Genomic DNA, 14,184 nt, shown 5'->3' with positions numbered 1-14,184 from the left:
GAAGAAGAGGGTGCAATGAAAGAAAGCAATGGTTTTTTACAACACTTTCTTGACCCCCTTATCAAATATCACTGCTTTTACACTAAGATTTTTTTATGCGCACACTGAAAATGCACATAAAAAGAGAAGGATTGAAACACACTGAAAGTTGTGAGTTTCTGGTAGGTCTGCTTTGTTTTATGTTGTTTCCTCTCAGAGGTGGATGCAGTTTTGCATTTGACTGGATAAAAACAGTCCTTATCTTAAAGTAAAAAAAAAAAAACTGAGAAACTTGGAACCCTTATATAGCATCAGCAAATAAAGCCTTATTGGAATTGATCACATACATAAGGTGTAAAGTACGAACGGCGAGTACATTTTTCTTCACACAAACATAAAAGACCTTTACTGAAAGAATCAATTGCAAACAATCAGACCCTTAAGCAAAACCAATAATGGACCTGGATGCAGTAAAATTCCAAATCAACTTCAAGCTCCACAACTTTTCCTGCCTCTGAGGCGTGTTGGCTCGATGTTATCTGACAGGAAAAAGAACAAAAATGCAGGCTCATTCTGATACCAGTCTAACACCTGGGTTGTGGAACTGCAGATGGGAGGAGCAGACACTAAGAATAGGGACACCTCAACTTAATTAGCCTCATTAAATGAATGTGCCTAAAAATGGGACCATGTATTATACATAATAGGATTAAAATGGGTGTGATGGGTAGGTCCTTCAGGTATCTGTATCATGCAGGAAGAGGCTTAGCGGAAGCAACAGCTGAGGCTGCATAGATGTCGAGGTGGGAATCTCAACCAGTGCAGAAAAGGACAAACTGAAGCACCTGTTTACACATAAATCTTATCATTAATTCAGAATCAATGTGTGTGTGTGTGTGTGCGTGCGTAAACTCTCTGACTAGGCTAGAAAAACACCCACATATTGTAGAGGAGAATAATCTGTGCTGTTTGTTTCTTGCCAAGTGGAACGGGTCTCAGTGGACTGACGATGCCAGAACAATAGCTTCTAATTACAGCAGGTACATATATTTATTTATATATATATATATATATATATATATATATATATATATACACACGTATATATATTCGTATTTGTCCCAGAGAGAGTTAAAGCGAGGCTACTAGAACAGCTGGCTTTTTTGAAACTGGGCTATGACACAGAGCAGGAAGATGGATCTCCCAAACATGTTTGGAGAAAGACACTGACCTGAGACACATAAATAACAACAACGATGAAGAGTAATGACTTCTATGGGAGAGCAAAATGCTGCCTGTGTGGAAACAGTAATTCAGACTTTATAAGGTGAGAGGAACTTTTTTTTTAAATCCCAAAGACCTGCTTTTATGTGACACAGGCAGATTCAAACAGCCTATAAACAACCACAGTTAAGGACCTATTTGCTCTAAATTGATAGTAATTATCAGTTCGAGGAGTCAAGAGCCCTACAGATGAAGGTGGGTGTTTTTAAAAGGACTTGTAGTTGAGTGTACTACCAAACGCTGAATTTTAGATTGTTTCAGCCCCATTAAGCACAGAGATTGAAGATAGTAAAATATTTATTCTGTTGTCGCAGGTAGCTGTGCAGAACTAAACACATTTACTGAGCTAGATCTTTAAGCCTAACGAACACAAACAGGCAGTGCTGCAGTCTTGGCAGATATATTGGTGTAAAAAAAGCGTGTGATGAATGAAGTGAAAAGATGACATGGCCAAGTTGACTACATAAAACATGAAAAGGCTGGCAACCATTTTTTACTTTTATTGCAAACACTTTCCAAAGATTGCACTTTCCTTTCCAAAGATGACTCCCAAGCCTTTAATAAGAGCATAACTGACGATCTTTGCCAAATGTCTGGTGAAAGCGAACCGAAGGAGAGCAGATTTTTCAAAGTAGACAAGAACAAACAAAGACAAGCCTCGGTGAAGAAATCCTCTAACCCTGACGTTACCTTTGTCCTTCATTTTCTGGTTGAAGCTAATCAGAGAGGGGGACAGTGACATACACTGCTTGACTGAAGTGCAGAGCACTAAAAGGGTTCTGATTAAAAGCTCCACTTCAAGAAATGAAAAGCCATCTTAGCTGCACTGACAAATAATAATTGCACGCTGGCATTTTCAGTTTCTGGAAAAAGATGAGGGAATGACACGACTCTCCATGTGATGTGTGGCTGAGCTTCTCCGAGATATATAAATATTATAGGGCTAAAAATACAACGTTCAGACACCACGCAAGAAAGTTGTGACTTTGGCTGAGTAAGAAGTAGCACATTGTTTATGCAGTGTTAATCAAAGATGTTTACATCTCCATTTCGATGCATCTTTAGAAATAGGAAGCGCTGGGTTGTTGGCTTAATAATCATTATTAACATTTAAAAGTAAAGGTAAGATTGTATATTATAAAAGCCGAATGATGGCAGCTGTTTTGACAGCAATGCTTTCAAACATCATGCTAATTTCTTATATAAATGATATCAATATGGAACTGAGAGATTACTCTGTTGATAAGTCTGTCACAGCATTTTAACGCAGTTAAATGAATCAATGTCATAGAGGTGTTGATGTAAACACATTGTCTTCGCTACGTAGCTTAATAACATAATCATCGTGACCGTAGGGCGACAGTAGCATTATTATATCATACTTTGTATTGTAATGGATGAAAGAGACTCTGTCTCATGGGCTTTAGAGTTTGCACACCAAATGTCACTGCTAATTACATTTTCCTCGTGTCACAGCATTTAACTTGTCTGTTTGTGGAGGTGTGGAGAACAATTTGATTTGCTTAAAATGGAAATGTGGAAATTGAAAATTGCATTGTGATTACAGTTTAACAATGTAAATTGAGTAGAAACAAAGGAAATTCAACCAGTGGTAAAGCACCAGACAGACAGAGCTATCCCCGCCCCTTCTCTATCACGTAGGACCCTGAAACACACACACACACACTTACTCACACACACACACACACACACACACACACACACACACACACACACACACACACACACACACACACACACACACACACACACACACACACACACACACACACACACACACACACACACACACACACACACACACACACACACACTCTGTTACCAACTCGGCAAATTTCTGGCTAGACTTAGCAACTTTTCAGACCCTTTCAGTGACCTGCCGTTCTCTTTAAACTATGTCAACAGTTTCTCTGGCAGCAGCACAGCGTCTCTCCCTCCTCCTTCTCTGCTCGCTGCCAGTAGCAAGTTACTATTGTTATCTTGCAGCTTTTCTGAAACCCTCTCATTCAAACAACTTCACATTCGACCCTGCGTTTCCTTGGCTCTTGTAACAAGAACGTTCGTTCTGAAGGTTAATTTGCTGATGCTTGAAATGTTTGAGTTGGCTACAATTTGCTACAATTTATTTATTTTAATTAATTTATTTATTTATTCTTAGTCAATCCATACAATTTCGGGCAATTGGCAGATAAAATGTAGCTTCCCTGAATCCCTTTTCTAACAAAACACACAGATGCAAGTAAGGGGGAAAGAGCATGGTTGGCCATATCTCACCTCGGCAGTGCCCAAGAAGCAAATTGGCACCTCTTGCGAGTCCACATTTTATACTTGGCCCGTAACGAGACTTGAACCGGCAATCCCCCCGTTCACAACCGTTATTTTGTTTGATTGAAATTAAGTGATTGTATTTAAGATATGGATTTACTGGCTGAATTAACTGACATAATTTATGTTTCTTTTTCTTTGAGGTCTTCAACCGAACACTCAAACTCCTCGATCATCGTTTCAATAAATGTGTGCTGTTAATGCCGGGTCAAGTTCAGGCAGGAATTGAGGCGGAAACCTAACAGACACTTGACAGCCACTGTAAAATCCTCAGTCAGTCTGGTCTGTCTCTCTCTCATCTATTCTTAAATGTACTGTAGTGAGCGACAAAGAGCAAGCTATACCCAGCAACAGTTACACTGGTTCAGCAGAGTAACTGTTCATCAGGAGAGGAGAAGGAGAGGGACAGACCGTGCTGCTGCCAGAGGAGCCGCTGACTGAGTAGTGCATTGCCTGTAAATAATGTAATACTAATAAATATGTCCCTTAGATCTCAGGATCTCGCACTTGACACTGCACTTCCTTATATTCACAGCAAATTACCTGTCAGGTCAATCCAATGAATGGCTGTCAAATAATTTGATGGATATAGTATATACAGTATACTGTACATACAAATAGACAGAGAATCCTTACATATTATTTAGATTACAATAGCATAAACATATAGTGCAGTCCACACTTGAAATTGATTGCCATATTGCTTCCAGAATCTATGGATCATCAAACAAATTCTGACAAAATTGGTGCCAAGGCACAAAGCGTTATTTGCTATGCTCACCCCAATGTGAAATGGTCCGGTGAAGTAGTCCAAATTGGCCTGAATGAAGCCAATGTTTTTCAGACCGAGCTCAGCGCTGCGACTCTGGGCTCTGACCAAGGACTCCTCTTTGTTCTCTATGAGGATGACCTTGAATAGAAACAGAATAAACTCAAACAGCTGCAGACAACTACTATTTTCTTAGATGACATGGAATGAGCAATAATTAAGTTGAACTGCAAGGCAAAAAAATCAATAAAGGCTCTCAAAATGAAGAGTAAACACAGACTTTAATAAAGGGAGCCTAGTCTTAGATTTTTTAATAGTGGAAAATGATGTTAGGACATATTATATGTCGTTTTTTTTTACAAATCATATTAACTTTTCAAAAACAATACAGCAGTATTGTAAGAATGCATTTAATGATTATAATAATAGCTTTATCATTACCAGTTGATCCACTGGTTGGTCCACTCCATAATATTATATTTCACTCTTTGAAACCTGGATCACTTTTCTTGTGCTGCTTTTAGATGTGTATCAGAAGTATTTAAATTTTGAACCCTAAACAAACTGGAAAGATGTCTTTCAAAAACATTTGGAAAAAAAGGCAATAACCAACTTAAGAAATTATCCACAAATTGCAAAAAAAATGCAAATTTGCTTATTTTAAAAGCTAGGGAAAATGTCTAGGGAAGAACTATATAATTATCATATTTTTAAAAACAACTTTTAGTTAATTTCCATGTTTGTTTGGTTTTTTACCTTCTTTTTATGCCAAATTTCAGGTAATTTTATTGTACTTTTTTACTAATTTCTTAATTTTCATTCTTTTCTGCCTCAGATGCATATTGCCTCCTTCCTATGTTTAAAAAAAATCAAGCCAAATTGCCCAAACTTAAAAGAGTTCATTTTTTAAAAAAAGTCAAATATAATGTTAACTGCTTGTTAAAAGTTACCAGACTCCAAAGTCAAGTGTTCAAAATGTTTACTTTGTCTCATTTAAATTTTACAACACACACACACCTGCTCACATACACATTACCTGGCATTCTGGAAGCGTGTGAGCCAGAACAATCCCTACATGGCCCTGAGAGACAGCACAAAGAAAAATAAAAAGACAAAGGCACAATAGGAAAACAGCACGCATCAAAGGGGGCATCAATGGAGTTATGATTAGTGCTGCCCTTTCCAACCAAGTATTGACCCTTTAGCCATGCAGTGCTTTCGCTCCGGGCTTGCATTTTCATGAGTGTAATTACCAGTCTGCTTGTGTTCGCTGGCCAACAACAAAAGTCATTTAAAGATGCAAGAAAAACATGAGCCAATATGAAGATGAGATCATTTCAGCTGGCTGCTAATGGAGCAGCAGCCTAATGTAGTCATCAGGTGCACTGATAAATATACATGCATAGCTGGAGTGATGGATGAGCGCACATACTGTTCCGCTGCAGAAATCCACGACAGTGTATCCCGGCCTGGCTAGCTCCGTAACCATGGCAACCAAGTTATTCAGCTGTTGCCTCTTCCTGACTGCACGGATATTTGACATTTTCCCTGCAAAAGAGCACAAGTGAAAGGCAACAGGTTTTTCCAGGCAATTAATATGAAACCTCAATTAAAAAGGAGAAACAAAATCTCTGCCGGAGGAGAGAGCAATCAAACATGAATGGAACTGTTATGATTATGAAAAATCTTTTTTTTTTAGCTTGGTTGGTTCCAGTCAATAAACAACCAAAAGACGTCTTGTCAAAGATCACACTTACACATTTTTCATCGCTCTAATCGCTTCTTTTCCCCTCCCCACAACTGTTCAAATTTTGATTTACAACCAGCCATTCAGGTAATGGTTATAGCACACAGATGAAAAGGCCTTTACTCTCTCATCAGCATGTTTCCAGCCAATTGCCAACTAGGGAGAGCAAACAATCTTTCAGCATAATCAAAAGCAAGCTTCAGAGCCAAAAAGTGTCCTTCTTGTTTGTGGCAGAACTTTCTGCTGCTGTGCGAGCAGTATGTACCCCATTAACTCAAAGAACACTTCAGGCTCCTGCATCTTCATCACCCGTCTGCTTGCACGCCACATCGGCAGTGAGCCGTTGACGCGCTGTGCCGGTGCCATCTCTGGCCCATCAATCTAGAGTGATGAGTGTTTCATTTACCCCACAGTCACACCCTCATATCCTCACGACCGAAATATCAGAAAAAATATTATTCCTACAAGCTCCTGCTCACATAGCTCACACAGTGCTTTGAATATGACAACAGGGGAGGGGCGAGAGCCAAAGACACTTTTCATTCTGTCGACAAGAAAAGGAAATTTCATCGTGTCATTATTCAGGCTTTCATGCTGGCTGTTACTGAGCTGATCCCAGTTGTAGGGAGAGCACAATGAAGAAAGTGAGGGATGAATTTAAATACAGAAAAACAGCAGGAAGGTAATTGACAAGATGCTCTTCGTTTGGATGAGTAATTCACACGGGTGCAGGCACTTTTATGTATCAACAACTCCAAAGGGGCTTCACTATGGAGGCCTTTTGATGCATCTGAGCATATTCAGATTTTAATTGCCATTTGCATTACAGAGTGGGCAGAATTAGAAAAGGGAATGGATGACATGGCTAAGTGTGGAAAAATGGAAAAAACAAAAGTGGCAGTACACAATATCCATTTAGGACAAAGACTTTTGATGTGATATAGAACATTCTGCAGTGATTGATTTTTGGGCTACTTAGTGGGCAGCAGAGTGGGCAAGTGGGCAAGCTGTTAACACAACACTGGCATATTGTTATCTGATAAAGCAATGGCAAACTTGGAAACGTGCACATTTAACAGATATGAAGCAATATTAGCACTCATTTGGAAGTCTTGCAAGTCCAAAGTTCAGCATACATCCGAGAGGAAGCAATATTGTGTGCATGTCGGGCGACAATAATATGTGGACTCCTCACTACCAGCGACCTATTCCACATGGTCATGTGATTAGTTATTAATACAAAAACACTGATTATAGGATGATTGGTTTTGCCCGCACACTAATCTAGGAAAAGCTAAAACTTACAGGGTTATATCCCAAACTGTAACTTTAAACTTTGTCGTTGAAGCTGTGAGTGTGCATATCCTGTTTTATGTTTCAGAGACAAGCATTGAAGCGAGGCCACATTAAGGGTCTAAGGTGTTAAAAAAAGGCTGCAAAAGTTCATCAGGTACAGCCTCAAAGTTGTTAATATGTGCTGAGTGCAGAGAAACAAGGAACTGGGGTCGGTTACAGAAGTCGGAACAAAACAAAAGTGAGGGGGGCAAAAGGTGTATACAGTGTTCCTTGTTTTAAAAAATGTAATAATTGATTTCATAGCGTGTGTTTGTGTGTGTGTGATTGACTCTCAGCATTTCTACTCCAACAAGACTTTGTTCTGATGAAAGGTCACAGCACAGCTTAAGGTCAAACCCATCGGCTACGTAGAACCGAGTGGGTGGCAGCAAAAGAGCTTACTACATTTTTTCATGTGGTTTCAGGGAAAAGAATAATACCGAAAGAGGTCTTAAGAGTTCACGCTCTGGGTTGTAGTAATTGTATCAAATTCACTCAATTTGAGATGAACATCATAAAGTATGTGTCAAACAGAGTAGAGGTCAGAAAGCCACAAGATGTAAAAAGAAAAACGCACTGCCTCGTGGTTGTATGCATCTGCCAACCTGTCAAATTGCAGTTTATATCAATTTTTGTCCAAAATCAATATATATGTAGAGATACTCAAGTGTTTTTCGTTTTTTTTTTATGTAAGTAATTAATATACTGACACGTGATTCTAGTGAATATTTTCCAGTGAGAAACATGCCGTCACAATTAGAGATTATTTTTTTAAAGGGGTACAGAGGACTGATAGAGAGCTATGTCACATGGTGCATAAACGATCACCTGAAGCGCAATATCGGCAATGACTGTGCGGTGGACGACAGGAGGCCCTGGATAGTGGACAAAGTTGTAGCCATGACAGTAGAAAATGCCGCAAATATGGATGTTGTTGTAAAGAAGCTACAAATTCTAAGAAACGGATGCTTCACACATGTCTTCAACCTGACAGCACAGAAGTTCTATACAACCTGCTCTGGTTACAGGGCGAGACCTATGATCACTGTCACCTTTCTGTTCCTGAATTATGGTGCTAAATAGTGACCAGAACACTGTTTTTGCACAGTTATGATGTCACAGTGAGAGGCCGAAGTACTGAAATTCCCTCCAGTCATTCCAGAGATATCGCCTTCCCAAGAACTGAACATGACGACAACAGTAGGCATAATATGTTAATTCCACTACAGGAGATGTTCTCTGCAATAAGATGTAAAAATATGAACATGCACCAGTATTGGTAACAGCAAACAGCCAAAATGAGTTGGAAATATCAGCATTTTGGATATCAGCACAAATCCAATATTATGCATCCCTAGAGAGTAATGTGCAATTCCATATAAGCTTGCTGACACAAATAACATAAAGCTTGCTTGATAATCTCTTAAATGGTGATTTTCAAATGGTTAACTAATAAAACATAATTCATACATAATTACATACTTCACTGGATATTTTATACCATGGAGAGGAGATACAATAAGTGTCATTTATTCTGTTTGTTTTCCTATTATTTCAAGAAATGCTTTGGAATAGATAGGAAAGCAAGTGAATCAATATCTTAATTAAAGATACAAATGGTTATAGGTTTAACTTTTTAACTGATGACATCAATTCCCTGAGAGAATTTCTATTTCAACCTGCAACCTCATTTCAGGTTGAATGCAGCACCCTCTCTGCCTTATCACAGCTCAAAGTGTGGATACACTGAGCAGCTTTTAAATATTTAACATTAAACTAACATTTTGATCTTCACTGGCTGTCACTAGTGCAATCGCTGATAATAATACTCAGCATCAGGACTCATACCAGTGAAAGGTATCAGTATTTTACAGTATTACATCGTAAGACGGAGACAGATATTAAATTCTCAAAATCTGGGCTAAGTCACATTTTTTTCAAGCATAGGAAGAGGGGTCATATGGATGCTTGTACCTGTGAACTGTGAACCTGTATGCGATGTATTTAGATCCAGACTAGATGTATCCCTTGATCCTGCCCCTTGCCTAACAGGCAGTGGACCCCGGTAATGAGCCAACATGGTAATGCTCCTACATGGTTTCTTGGCTAAGGGGGTCATGTAGACATGACTCTCAGACTAGCACCTCCCCCCCGAGACTCCATAAGACTTAATCATCATTCGTCTCTCTGGAGGATCTCTGTATTGAATTGCAATCCTCTTGCTTGACAGACCGCTGATGTTAAATGTTCTGTAAAACCCTGGAAAAATGTTCAGGGATGAGGTTTCTGAAAGTTTAGTGCCAGCATTTGTTATTCTTTACTTTCCACAGATGTGGTTATGGCATGGTTACAGTTCTGTACAACTACTGTATACAGTTACGGTTACAACAATAAAAAGCTAATTGGTTAAGCTTGGAGGTAGTGCGTGCCTAATATATGATTGAAGTTAGTCCACTAAAACGCACAATTAAGGCGTTACAAAAAATGCTAAATGTCAAATTTACCATGTTTACCATGTTAGTCCATCTTGCTAGAATATTAAATTAGAAACAGACAACTTTTCAACTTCTCCCACTTTCCAAGCGGTATTAATGCTGTCACCACTGTTGCAAAGACACAAATGTAAACCTCACTGTGACACTGAAGGCAAAGTCATGGAATAACCAAAGTCTTAGGGCTCATTCACTGGAAACAAAGAATGCTGTGTCAAATACATCTCGTGGTTGACAAGAAATTTAACAAAAGCCAAAAATGTCATTCTGCTGATCAGTGTGGGGCAGTACTACAGTAACGTGTTTCTAGTACCACATTACAATATTACTTTTTCTCGTAACTAAAAAACAACTAACTTTTTACAACCTTAATTTTTATTGTCAACTGCCTACTGATTTGAAATCTAACAATCAATCAAATCCTTGGAATCATTTTTATAATTGCCACTCTGCTTTTAAGCAGCAAGCTAGCTTGGAAGATGAGCGGCATTAGATTTTTGGGAGGAAAGATGAAAAGAAAATCATTGTTCCAGGTAGTGGTACCAAGACTCTTTCCACTGCGAAAAAAACACATCTTCAAACCTCCTGAAAGCCCTCTGCTACCCCCTACACTCATTAAACAACAAACACCAGATTGTAATCCTGGACAGTTGAAGGGTTCAAGCAACTAATAACGTTTGTGGATGAATAAATGGTGGATGAAATGTTGCCTCTCGATGAAAAATACTGATATTGACATTGACAAAGGTACACGTGAAGTCTAAATTTTGAGGAAAAGAGGATGCATTTTTGTGGGGTGTACTGAAAAAGCAATATATCAAGTAGTGTAACACATTACTCTTGGCAGGGAGTAATAAGTAAAGTAATATTACTTTGGAGAAGAGTAACAAGTAATAAATTACATTTTTGACTTAAAAGCCCAAAACATGCTGCTGTTGGCACTAAAGGAACATCCCGCAGTGGCTTGTAAGGGGAGTGTGTGTGTATGTGAATTTCCTTATTGACCTTCTGCAAATAGCTTTGTCACCCTTCAAGTATGAAATACATTCAATGCAGCTGTCATGTCACTGTTATCAATGTTCCAGTATTAGTGAGTATTTATCAATGCAGGACATGAGGCCCGGCCTTCTGATTGATGGTCTCCTTTTCAAATAAGGAAAATCATTTCATGATGCCAAAGTTCCCAGCTTAAGAACAAACTGTGAAGTGACATCTAATATTAGCCTCGATAAATACAACCCCGGCATCTGAATGAAGCTGAGGAGACGAAAATGTAATGGAACAGTTTTGACAAGGAAACCTTAAAAATTTGATCTCAGCCCAAACTCGCAAGACAAAAACAATCAGAGACCATGTAATTCACAGAGAGCTCAGAGGGAGAAAGGCCTATCTGCACGGTGATTTTCTCATGCATCCAAACTAGATCTACTGTCTTCCAGCCACTTAAAACAGACTCTGCAATCACAAGTGTGACAGAAACTGCCTGCAACTGTCATCCAGCCAAGCCCAAATGTATTGCAAGCAAGAAGAGGTGTTGACAGGTTGACATTAGCTCAAATCTCCTCCACTGTCATTAACCCCATCACACTGTATGTACAAGAATGAGCATGAGCTCCAATGTTTAGCATTTAACTAGGCATTATAATTTTTTTTAGCATCAAGCCAAAAATATGTATATATAAAATTGCTAATAAACATGCATAAATTATCACGGAAGGGGTGACCATTCAACATCAAGGTCTACGCCTCAGATCAGTTACAGAAAATGAAAGATTATAAAAAGCTGGATCAAAAGACTCTTTCAAAACTGGAACTTGGCATCATGGATTATAATCCTCTGTTTGTATTAGACAAACAATTACAGTCGAACACACTGGCAAAGAAAATACAATGTTTGGCCAACTTGCTGAATAGTCAATTCTTATTTCATAAGCAAAGCAAAACCAATAAATCCACCAATGTGTAAAGATTAATTTACTTGTTTCCAATCCAAGTTTCGATGCAAATTTCAACATTTCCCCAGAACAGTTTTCTTGTTTTGTTTGCAGATAGTCAATTCTGAACAAAAGCCAGGGAACAAAGGAAAACAAGAGACAAAGGAAACTGCACTGGGAACAACTGGGATTATCTCACCCAACTGTTCCCAGTTTTGAAGGGTGAAAAGCCTTAAGTTAAACTTTTTTTTCAGTGTACACAAGGACACACACTTAAGCACAGACTATTATTTTTGTGTGCATATCAATTTTCCTGCAATATAATTACAATATTATGTGGATATTCAGTTTTGCCTGCAGCAGAAAGACATTTATTTTCATATTGGCCAGCCACTATTCAAGCCTCCCTGTGCAGTTTAAAATGTAATTATTTCCTTGTTCAAGCTTATGTTTTCTTGACCTCCTCTACTGACATGCTATATTGGTTGGAATCTGATGGGGCTCGGGTGTTTTCTCCTGAAAGGCTTTTGTGTTTAACCTCCTTCCACAGGCCAATGTGAACTGAAAGCAGAATATTTTGATGTTGGCGGTGTTTATGAATGAGGGCACGGACGCCATCCCACCCCGGATAACTACTGGCACAAAGCCAGAGATGACAGAACCAGCAAGAGCGTTGGTATCAGAGAGACGAGTTTTCTGTTTTTCCAGCAGGTTGACTCTGCCTTGACATCTCCCAGTGCTCAGTGAGGAGAAAACAGTGCTGTGGCTGTGTCATCAGGGGAGACTGAGGATCCATTAGCCTGTGTGTCCTCTACTGCTAAAAGGTGCCTACCTCTGCCGCTGCTGGCAGTGAGCCCTGAGATCTCCCTTTTCCCCTGATGCTGCAGAACTGCCCAGAGCCTTATCAAGAAGGTCCATCACACAGATTAGAATGTAAACACATTGCGGTGGCACAGGATGCCTCTGTTTGGGCTTTGCAGGATCTGACAGCTAACACCTCTGAGCGGATATGCTGGTTTGAAGAGCAAACATGAGGAGGGCTGCACTCAGATTCAGCTTTAGATAATGTTTTTAAATTTATGACTTTAATATTCTGAGTTGAAATATTTGGATTTCATGCTTGTTTTTGCTAATGCTTGTTATTGGCAGATTAGTACAAATAAAGGATTTTTTTTTCTGGAAGTTACATTTGAAAGAGTGGGATTCAACTTGGGATTATGTTTTTTAATTTATGACAAATCATTTCAATTTTTTTGTTTGTTTTTTTTAATGCTAGTTATTGACAGATTGTTAAAAATACAGGAAAACCTTCTCTCCGAAAGTTGATTTATATTCAAGAACAACTCATGTGTTCATAACAATGTATGCTTTATTTAATCAGAGAGGGTACCAGATCTTGTGTTACAGAGTGATAATGTTAATTTTAAAGTGTGTTAACTAAATAGTTTTAATATCTCCATCTAAAACCCCAACACCGAAAAAAAAAAATGAAAAAAGAAAGCTATGATTTTCCCATTCCTTTTCACCTATATTCAACTGAATATGATATAAAGAGAAGATATTTTATGTTCAAACTGATAACTCATGTCATTTTTTGTAAAACATACAGTTATTCTGAATTTGATGCCTACAACACATTACAAAAAACTTGAGATGGGAGCAAAAAAAGACTGGTAAAGTTGCAAAAATGCTCAAAAAACAAACACCAGTTTAAAACATTTCACATGTAAACTGGTTCATTGGTAACAAACAATAGTATAATTAAAAGGTATGAAAAAGGCATCCTCGAAAGGCTGAGTTGTTCACAATCAAGGATGGCCACTTTGTGAAAAACTGTGTGGGAAAACAGTCAAACTGTTTGAAAATAACCTTTCTCATTGCAATGTTGCAAATAATTTAGGTTTTTTTTATTCACTATGTAAAATCCAAAACACCATCAACAGATTCAGAGAAGCTGGAGAAATCTTTGCACGTATGTTCAAGGTTAAGAACTAATATTTAATGCCCGTGACATTCAACCCCTCATTTAGCACTGAACTAAAATTTGAACTGAATGTATAAAGGATATTACTTGGGCTCAGGAACATTTTGGAAAACCACTGTCAGTAAACACAGCTTGTCGCTACATCTATAAAGCAAGTTAAGACTACCATGCCATGCCAAGTAAAAGCCATTTATCAACAACATCCAGAAACACTGCCAACTTCTCTGGGCCCAGGCTCATCTGACATGGACTGACACAAAGTGAGAAAGTGTGCTGTGGTCTGATGAATTTACATCTCAGTTTGTGTTTGGAAA

The 14,184-nt window shown here is 38.6% G+C and overlaps 1 protein-coding gene across 1 annotated transcript in view; it reads right to left on the bottom strand.

Annotated features, from left to right (window-relative positions):
- Positions 1-14,184, bottom strand: part of gstcd (glutathione S-transferase, C-terminal domain containing) — a 72,037-nt gene that overhangs the window by 19,937 nt on the left and 37,916 nt on the right. Inside the window, exons 6-8 of the mRNA XM_042485676.2 lie at positions 5,811-5,926; positions 5,415-5,459; positions 4,391-4,519 (exon numbers count right to left, since the gene is read on the bottom strand). Of these exons, the coding sequence (XP_042341610.2) occupies positions 4,391-4,519; positions 5,415-5,459; positions 5,811-5,926 (290 nt within the window). The remainder of the gene's footprint in view (positions 1-4,390; positions 4,520-5,414; positions 5,460-5,810; positions 5,927-14,184) is intronic.

The sequence above is a fragment of the Plectropomus leopardus genome, chromosome 3, assembly GCF_026936395.1.
Source record: "Plectropomus leopardus strain MGB_pleo_1.0 chromosome 3, ASM2693639v1, whole genome shotgun sequence".
Lineage (NCBI taxonomy): Eukaryota > Metazoa > Chordata > Actinopteri > Perciformes > Serranidae > Plectropomus > Plectropomus leopardus.
The sequence above is the reverse complement of the archived record's forward strand: the minus strand, read 5'-3'. Positions and strand labels throughout refer to the sequence as shown.